Source organism: Pempheris klunzingeri, chromosome 6 (assembly GCF_042242105.1).
Source record: "Pempheris klunzingeri isolate RE-2024b chromosome 6, fPemKlu1.hap1, whole genome shotgun sequence".
NCBI lineage: Eukaryota > Metazoa > Chordata > Actinopteri > Acropomatiformes > Pempheridae > Pempheris > Pempheris klunzingeri.
Window position 1 is genome coordinate 350051 of NC_092017.1, and position 9646 is coordinate 359696.

The 9646-nt window shown below is 41.1% G+C and overlaps 1 protein-coding gene across 1 annotated transcript; it reads right to left on the minus strand.

Moving 5' to 3' along the window:
* Nucleotides 1–4750: 4750 nt before the first annotated feature.
* s100p (S100 calcium binding protein P) lies at nucleotides 4751–8903 on the minus strand. The gene is made up of 5 exons (XM_070832766.1): nucleotides 8836–8903; nucleotides 7876–7983; nucleotides 6312–6482; nucleotides 5976–6171; nucleotides 4751–5331 (listed from the first exon to the last, which is right to left on the minus strand). The coding sequence occupies exons 2-5, from the start codon at nucleotides 7923–7925 to the stop codon at nucleotides 5047–5049; spliced, it is 702 nt and encodes a 233-aa protein (XP_070688867.1). The 5' UTR covers nucleotides 7926–7983; nucleotides 8836–8903; the 3' UTR covers nucleotides 4751–5046.
* Between the last annotated feature and the right edge of the window lie 743 nt (nucleotides 8904–9646).

A 9646-nucleotide genomic window follows, 5' to 3' on the forward strand; every position in this document is an offset into this window, starting at 1 on the left:
ATAGGTCACACTGATAGGTTAACAGACTACAAGAAGTGACAAAGTGAGGATCAAGGCCGCGACTTTATTACACACATTTATAACAGAAAATGACACAACGAGAACACAAGAGCTAACTACACACTGAATATTGACCAAGAAGGAAGGAACATAGAACGAAATAATGACAAAATAACTATGCAGCACACAAATTAATTACATTCCTCCTGTATGAATGATTTGTGAATGGGTGAATGAGGATGTCATGTAAAGCGCTTTGAGTAGTTGAAATAACTAGAAAGGAGCTCTACAAATACAGACCATTTACCATTTACCATTAGGTACAGTGGACTGGTCATAGTGGGACAGTGGACTTGTCATTTGAAGCTTTGAGAATGAACGAGCAGAGAAGCTGAACCTGGAACAGACTGTGGAGGACTCACTAATTGCCGCTGAGACAGGTGAGTATGACAACACACTCACTGCGATAATGGAGCTCACTGCACAGAGAGAGACATCAACAAATACAGTGTTGCCTAGCAGCATAGCGCTGTGTGCACGCTCTGTGCTTTAATGTGTGTTTGTGGCCGCAGCTCCTGTTTTCTCCAGCTGCACATTAAAACACATGTTACCCACACAAGTGCTGCTGTTTGGGACTATTTTCAGTGTCTACTGCTCTGTGATGGGCATTTTTGGATTATTTGAAATTGAACATTTGCACCTTGTGTGGATAACAGTGTGGCTCTTTGAGTGTGTATCTAATAATTTTTGAAGAACAATGGAAGTCTTTCCAGAATTTCCCCCCAGGCATCAATAAAGTATTTCTATCTATCTATCTATATCTATGGCACAGAGCAGTAGGATATATGCTGACAATACTTGTTAGTAGTAAACATTCATTGTTGCTTTGGCTTTTTTATGGGAACGTTTGACAATATAATATATTGCCATTCTCCTTCCTAACTGAAGCTTTATTCAAACAATTTACCACAATTTATGTATTTTATGTAGATACTGTAATGGGCGACAGGCAGGGTGCACACTGGATTGGTCACCAGCCAATCAGTCAGACATACTTTAGTCAAGTCAGAGAAAATATATTTATTTAAATAGGTAGATACAAATAATTGCATGATGATATCAATTAAAATGTGATAAAACTGAAAAATTCACAAATGCTTAGATATTATTGAAAAAATCCATTTGATTGATTCTGTCATCAAGGCTTGTTGTGGTGCAGCATTGTGCCTCCTCCCGGAGGCAGCAGTGCTGCACCACAAAGCTCCTCAGTGTTAAGAGGCGTGTATATTTTCACACACACACACACACACACACACACACACACACACACACACAGAAAGAGAACAGTAATAGTTTGTAATAATAGAAATTGTTGACTAATTCAAGCTGCCGGAGGAATTAACTTTTTTTGTCAAGCCAGTAACATTTGCTATTAAAATATTAAAACAATGGTTCCTATTTTACAGGTAAAAAAAGTCTGTGTTCCTCTTCCTGACCTTCATTCCTGATAATGTGGAGAGAGCTTTGAGAAAAATCCAAATTATGAAAAAGAAATTCAGGCCACGGAGGACTTGTTCCAAAAGCTGAAGCATTACCATCCTGTGTGCTTAAAAAAGCTTCAGAGGGTAGAGTACTATATCAATGCAATCCAAAACAACAGCCATTGTGGAGTGGGCGGACTTATGCTCACTGTTGCTGTCTTTGCATTTGACAAGTGACACCTGATGGTCAGTTGACCTGTGGAACCTCAGTACATGATAGTAAGAGGACAAATGTCTGAGACTTCCTAAGGGGCACCTCAACCAGACAAATTTCACTAAAATTTAGTGATCCCACTGGTATAGAATCACAAGAAACGTTTCTGAGATCATGTTCAGTGACACTACTGCCATCACATAGACAGGGACATGGGGATCAGGATGTTGAATAAAGGGAACACCTTGAACAGAACTGATGCACCATCAATAACAGCACTACAGACAATGTTGGGTAACATGTTACAAAAGTAATATAGTACTTTTAGCAGTGATGAAGCAATAACAAAGTACTATAAAGCATTTTGCTAGTATTATAACATTTACTACAGTTGCACTCAAAATTATTCAATTCATTGAAAATTAGATGTTTTGGCAAAATGTACAAGTTTTGAACAGCTGTCTTCAATGAACAACTCAAACAAGAACAATTGAAATAGCTCAACACAACTAATATTACAGGTGGTTTCTCCAAATTCAGCACAATATGCCACTTTTAATGACAACTGCGGTCTCAAAAATATTAAGCCTCTTCTTGACAAGCATCTTTAGTATTTAGTAGAGCAGCCTTTTGCTGTTATGACCTGCTGCAAACGTGATGCACAGCCAAACACCAGGTTCTGACAGCGTTCCTGAGGAATCTCGGCCCATTCCTCATGGACAACAGCCTCCAGCTCTCTAATATTCTTGGGTTTGTGTGCTGCAAAAACCTTCTTCAAATCCCACCAGATTTTCTGTGGGATTCACGTCAGGCGACTGTGACGGCCACTCTAGTATCTTCCAGGACTTTTTCTAAAGACAAGCATTGGTGGACTTTGAGGTGTGCTTGGGATCATTGTCTTGTTGGAAGGTCCAATGATGTCCAAGCTTCAGCTTCCTCACAGACCGCCTGACGTTTTCTCCTAGGATTTCCTGACACTTGATTGAATCCATGCTGCCCTCCAAACGCTGCAGGTTTCCAGTGCCAGAATGAGCAAAGCAGCCCCAGAGCATCACTGAGCCACCTCCATGCTTCACTGTAGGCAGGCAGTTCTTTTCAGTGTCTGCCTCATTCTTCCTCCTCCAGACATACCGCTGATACATAGAGCTGAAAAGTTCCAGTTTTGGTTCATTGTTTCTAACAGTATCTCTGGGAACATTCAGTGCCTTTGCTGTCTTTTTGGTATCCTTTTCCTTCTTTGTGCAAGGCAATGATCTCCTCTCTTAACTTTCTGAGCAATTCTCTTGACCATATTTCCAACATGAAACCAAACATCACAAACCTCTAGCCAGTCTGGGTATTTGATGTGTTCTATCTCAGGCACACCTGATTCAACTAATGAGGCCCTTGATAAGTTGCATCAGGTGTGCTTGAGACAACACGTGATTTGCAAATGGTGCTCTTCTAAGGGATTCTATTAAGGAGGTTGAATCATTTTGAGACTGCAGTAGTCATTAAAAGTGTGTGCCACAGAAGGGGAGAGGTTCCACAAGAGGATCCTCCCACACCAGGTATAGCCGTTTCTTACTCGCCATGTTGAATCCCCTATGCAGACTGTATGGATCTTAATACCTCCTCTCTCCCCAAAGTTCTTTTCAATTTCCCCTTATGATAGCATACACGTGGATTTTCTGTCTAATGCCAGTATTCATCCTTAGATGCAATTTTTACATGTCAGTTTACATGCTTTGATCTGCATCCCCAAACAATCCTGAATCCGTGAACACTGGACCCCACACGTAACGGGTCTCGTCAATAATGGATTAGGGTTGACTCTCATTCTCAAAATACAGGCATGGTTGGAAAAAGAGGATTGCTGTTAGATTCCAACAAATATTTATTCATTTTCAGTCAATCTGGCCATAGTGAAATGGTCAATCATCAAACTGTAACACCAACAAAACTATTGAAGGATCAAATATCATTATCAAGAAGTAACAGGCACATTGTGTTTATTCAATAGAACAGTTATTCATGTAACAAAACAGGACAGAAAATATAAAATGACAGGCAGTATTGGTGTAAAGTGTGACGCTGTGAATAAGCCCTGTTCAACCTGATTAGGCCCAGAAGAAGAAAATGGGTTTTCCCTTTTTGCACAACGCATGATCTGCAGAAATCTGTATCCTCTGGTCTTTAGCTTCAGCATGGCACAGGAAAAATGAAAGAGAGGCAGAAAGTTAATCTCCTCCTTATTTTATGCACTTTCATGCAGTGGCATCTCAGAGCTACACATTATCAAACAATGTTGGGAATCCTCTGAGAATCCAGAAGCTCATGTGATGAGTCCGTTTCACACTTTCTAACACTGGACCAGTGGTTGGTAAATAGGACCCAGTCTCCATACAGGACCCAGACAAACAGTCCTCTCATTGAAGACAAAGGCACAGTAAAGCATTGGCAGCCCTTTTCACACGGGGTCCGTGTTGGCCCAAAATGCACTTTCTGGTACCAATTTACAGTTTGAAAATTTGACATTTTGGGATATATACATACATACATATATACATATATATATATATATATATGTATATGTATATGTGTATATATATACACACACACACACACACACATATATATTTATCCGCTTTCTTACCAAGAGTTAGATGAAATAATCAATACTATTCTTATGTCTGTACGCTTAGATATGATGCTACAGCCAGCAGCCTTTTAGCTTAGCCTTGCTTAAAACAGGGAAAAAGCTTGACTGTATTAAATAATACAATACAATAAAGAATTAGCATGTTAATTACTGAGCTTTAATGATAATTGTTATCTATAATGGCAGATTGTGTTACCCTTGAGTTGAGCCAGGCTAACTGTTATCCCTCCATCCTTCCAGTTTTTGTGCTAAGCTAAGCTAATCGGCTGGTTGTAATTTCATATTTAATGAACAAATACAAGAGTGGTATCAATCGTATTCCTAAAATGTCAAACAATTCCTCTAGTAACTATCTTTGTAAAGGTAGAGAGCGCAGAACAGGTACTTAAAAACATTTTGACAAATTAGTGCAAATTCTTTCAAAATTACAGACAAAAATAATGGAAATGCTTGTTTCAAAGATTGTTAGTGAGCTTCAACAACACGGCGTCAGTTAATCTTCAAATCTGGATTACAGCCCAGTCTCAAAAACGTATACTTTGCTAGCTGCTTGGATTGTCACTGATATGTGTTTGAACCATTCCAGCTGTCACAGACAGACGACATCTCAGCTGTCCCTCCTCTTTGTCTTTGCATCTCGGCCCCATGAGGCTGCTTCAGTTATCCGTATAACGGGAACTTCCTTTTGAACTCATGGCCCCCCCTTCCGTTCACCTCTTGATGCGGCTCAGACGATCGCTCATGATGGACAGGTACTGGGTCAGCTTCACCATGGCAATGATGATGGTCCCTCCAACCAAGGTGCAGGTTGGCCAGAAGAGGGAGTGGAAGACGGCGACCCGACCGTAGATCTGTGTCAGGATGGCACTGTCCATTCTGTCTGTGGGGTCTACGAAACACTGAACTGTGTGCTGAGACCTGAGGCGCTCCGAAATGTTCTGAACTATCGCAAGTGTTGCTGCATAGTCCTTCCGGCACTTTGGGATGTAGAAGCACTGAAAGAAAGAGAGAGAAACTGAATGTTTTCTTTGTATAGAGCTCATGCAGTTTAAAATGAGAGGGCGACGGCTGATCAAGCTAACCTGACCACCATTATTGAAGACTTTATAGCATCATGTTGTCTGCTGTGTAATTTTTTGTTCACATCATTGTTAAAGCATTTTGATCAGTTCTCAGTTATATGTTGATATTCCATTTCAAATTTTACTCTTCAGTCTGATAAATATTTTTGATTTGTGATCAGTTCAATCCAACACAGGTGGAAAAGTAAACATATCAATACTGCTGATTTTGCATCCATCCTATTGGATAGCGAACAAAATCTAAGCTGCACAGAGAATGTGGTCATTTATACCCAGAAATCAGTCCATCTCTGATTTCTGAGTAAATTTGTCCGCACCAGGAAGCCTGCACAGATCATCACGATGTACTGCACAAAATTTTGAAAAAACACAATCTTACATGTCAAATGAAAGATATTGCATTATGCAAGACGAGGGCGTCTGTCTGCAGCTGTTGACAAGATGCATTTCAATGTATGATTGAAATTGCATGAAAGAGCATTTAGCTAAGGTGCCAGGGTGCCAGTTAGCAGGGAAGGGAAGAGGAAACATCAGTATCAGTATCAGTTGTGGAGTACCTCAGGATTGCTGTCCTGTGTGTCTTCGGTGTGCGACAGTCGCACCACCTTCCCTGAGGAGTTGAGGCTGACGTAGACCTGCAGACAGGGGTAACGGGACCTCTTCCAGCATTCTGCTCCACAGCTGTAAGAGCAGTTTACATCCCACACGATAGTGGAGTTGATGATGGTGCAGCTGGCCTCGTCCGTCCATACACTGTAGAGAAAGAGCAGCCGTTCCCAGTGCATGCTGCAGGCACACTTTGAGCGAATCAACAATCACAACGTGGTCACACACAAAAAGAACGAGCATTCCTCTTTTCCGAACTCAAACGCTACATGACCATGTGACCTTACCTGTCAGAGTAGGAGCGCAGGATGGTGATTCCCAGGACGAAGTACATCATGACAGAGATGAGAACCATGCTGAGGCCCAGCAGTATGGCTCTGTCCTCTCCTGCCCTCAGAGCAGTCACTGTCTTCCTTTTGTCCAGGACTTCATACTCACGCATCTTCTGGTAGATGGATCTGAAAAATATTATCATTAAAGAAGCACCCCAGCGGTTTGAATGTAGTCTGTGTTTTTTAAGTATGTGAAAGTTTGGTTTAAAACTTGAAGCATTTTGTATCATAATGCAATTACTAATGGGATTCCTGTACCGGTTAACTGTATCTTCACCGCATACTTGCATCCTTTTACCCTCTAGGACCTTTAATGCCTTACAGTAAGAGCTGGTTTGCTGCATGAGATCCTCAAATAAAGCCTTGTAAGTTCTTTCTCAGCTGATCCTGAAGACTAGACGTGATCAAATAACCAACATGAGGCCAGGCAGGTAAACACTTCTAGTCTCTAGTCTCTTCTAAACAGGGCTGCAACTAACAATCGTTTTCATTGTTGATTAATCTGTCGATTTAGAGTCAACAATTAACCTAATGTGCATGTCTTTAGACTGTGGGAGGAAGCCGGAGTGCCCGGAGAGAACCCACGTTAGCATGGGGAGAACATGCAAACTCCACACAGAAAGACCCCGAGTTCAAACCGGGATGCTGTGAGGCAACAGTGCTAACCACAGCACCACCATGCTGCCCTCCAGCCCAAAGATGTTTAGTTTATTTTCACTGAGGAGGATAGAAACCAGAAAATATTCAGATTTAAGAAGCTGAATTCAGAGACCAATCAGAACCAATAATTTATTAAAATGATGGTGATTCGTTTATTAGTCAACAACTAATCAATAAACCGTTGCAGCTCTACCTCTGAACTACCACTTATTTATATAACCATATATTATATTCATCCAATTTTCTGCACTATTATCACTCTTGTGTTTCTTACTATTATTGTGCATGACATTACACACTCTCCCTCTTCAGCTCTTGGACTTGAACTATTTCCAGAGCACACATCTTCATCTGCTTTTGTCACAGCTCTTACACTGATCATTTAAGTTTCATCCCTTCACTCATCAACCTTCCACTTTCAGCCGCTGCACATCAACTGACATTTCAACTGCTTCATCTCTATAAATGACTCCTCAGCTGCTTTTACCTCTTACACTTCACCGAGCAGTCCAACTGCTTACAGTGTTTTCCTCCTCCAACATTGGTTCAACTGCTCTCAGTGCTAAAATACACACTTACAGTTCACTCACAGTTCACTTACTTACTAATTTAAAAGTACAATTCAAAGGACGCTACAGTGCTCACACTTCAGCTGACGCTTCAACCACTTAAAGCCAACCACTGCGGCTCCAATTCAAAACCTCACAAACAACATTTAAATAACATTTTAATGTAGTTTAATCTGTTTACACATCTACATGAGCAATTTCCAGAACACTGACATTTTCCTCAGAAAATGTCAGCTTTAATACTGACATTATTAATATTGAAATAAACGGAGCAAGGCAGCATTCAGTACCTGTGGTCACCTCTTCCATCTGTTGCTTTACTTCCTGCCCACAGGAACATCTTATCTGAGGAGTGAGGGAATTGTAGTCCACTGTTGCTGCCAGAGGCGATGACCCACCTGCAAAATATATGAGACTAGTTATTCAAAAACTGTACACGGCCTACAGGACCTGACTTCTGCTGTCCTAATGGGGCGGGAGAAGTCGGCCAGAGTCACTACGTAGTTCAGTCAGAGACTTTTGAAAGGTCAGTATACTAGTAAATAAGTTATGAACCAGGGCTGAGGAAGAGAAAAGAGTAAAGAATGACACTGAACTGCAGTAGAGCAGCTTGCTGTTCAAATATGCTCACATGATAAGATGAATTTTTAATTCCCATAAATCATCAAGTTGTGGTGATTTCAGAAACACCCTTATGACGAGCACAGAGATCATGACTCTTTAACGTGCGTTTCTAACGCACGTTAGTCTGTAGATAAAGAGGCAGATAAAGAGGCAAAAACAACCCCAGCTGGTTGTCAAGATGTATGGTCACATGTCATCATATGTCATCAGTCAGCTGGCCCAGCATGCCTCACAATTATTTACAACCCAGGCTTAACAGGTCTCTTTCATCAGTGGTTAATAACAGTCTTAGAGGTTAATGTCATCTCTGTGTTTATACTCCATGTGCATGTGTTGTCGGCTGTACGTGTAGATCACTTTCCAGGCACAGAAACAGGCTTCTCCAACAATGTCTGCACTCTTGTAACATTTTGCTTTCAGAAATCACATCCATCCACGGCAACATCTAACACAGTTTTCATCAGTCACATGAAGCTGATCCTCGTGTTTCTGGACGGGACACAACTAGACACTCAGCATACATGTCCTCGCTAAATAAATGAAAACCATATACATCATACCTCCTGAGAACATGTTCTGTTGTGTAAGTGCAACCATAGACTTGTCAGGGGTGATCGTACACACACCTTGATTATGGACCCCCACTCCTTATGCCCTGGGGAGAAAACCAACACAATTTTTACATGAAGTTCTTGTGTGCACTGGGAGCACAGATTTTTAAAGATGAGGAAGTCTAATAAAAGAAGTTGAGCTGCATTATGGGAAATGTAGTATCCAGTATTTGTGGTGCTTGACCCATATGTTAATATGTTCTTCATGTAATTGTGAAGTGACAATTGAGATACCACCACAATACATGTTTAAGTTATACAAACATTCCTTCCATTTTACATGATCGAGTATGTAGCTACTTTAAATGAGGAAGGTCAGCCGGGCTAACAAAATGTGTCTGTGGCGTTGATCACAGAAAAGTCAGTGTGACAGCATATCAGTCTGCCTGCGTGTATTACTGCTAGTGTGGACACACAAGCACACTAAAATAAGTGTGTATGTGTGTGCATGTGTCTTTCCTGAGAGCAAATGTCCGTTTGATTTATGTACGTGTGTGTGTGTTGACTGACTGCATGCCTACACAGGTCTACATGTACATCTGAGAGTGTTATATTTGTCCAAAGAGAGTTATCTTTGTAAACTAATGGAAGAACTCCAGTGACACACACACACACACACACACACACACACACACACACACAGTTGGTATGTGGACACGCCGTCTCAAAGACATAACTGTCATACCTTTACAGTTTAGGACCTCCTGCACCGATGGAAAACACACTCTGATGAAAGGTGACATCGTCAAGGTCAGACAAGACTGTCACTGGACAGAGAAACTTTGCATAATCTTATGTACATTATATTACGCCAAATTCACAGCCA

Excerpts from the sequence above, each read along its gene's own strand:
- s100p (XM_070832766.1), bottom strand. The coding sequence starts at position 7,925 with ATGTTCCTGTGGGCAGGAAGTAAAGCAACAGATGGAAGAGGTGACCAC. Across the intron at positions 6,483-7,875 it reads GATGGAAGAGGTGACCACAG|ATCCATCTACCAGAAGATGC; the intron begins GTACTGAATGCT and ends AATATTTTTCAG. Across the intron at positions 5,332-5,975 it reads CACAGGACAGCAATCCTGAG|TGCTTCTACATCCCAAAGTG; the intron begins GTACTCCACAAC and ends TCTTTCTTTCAG.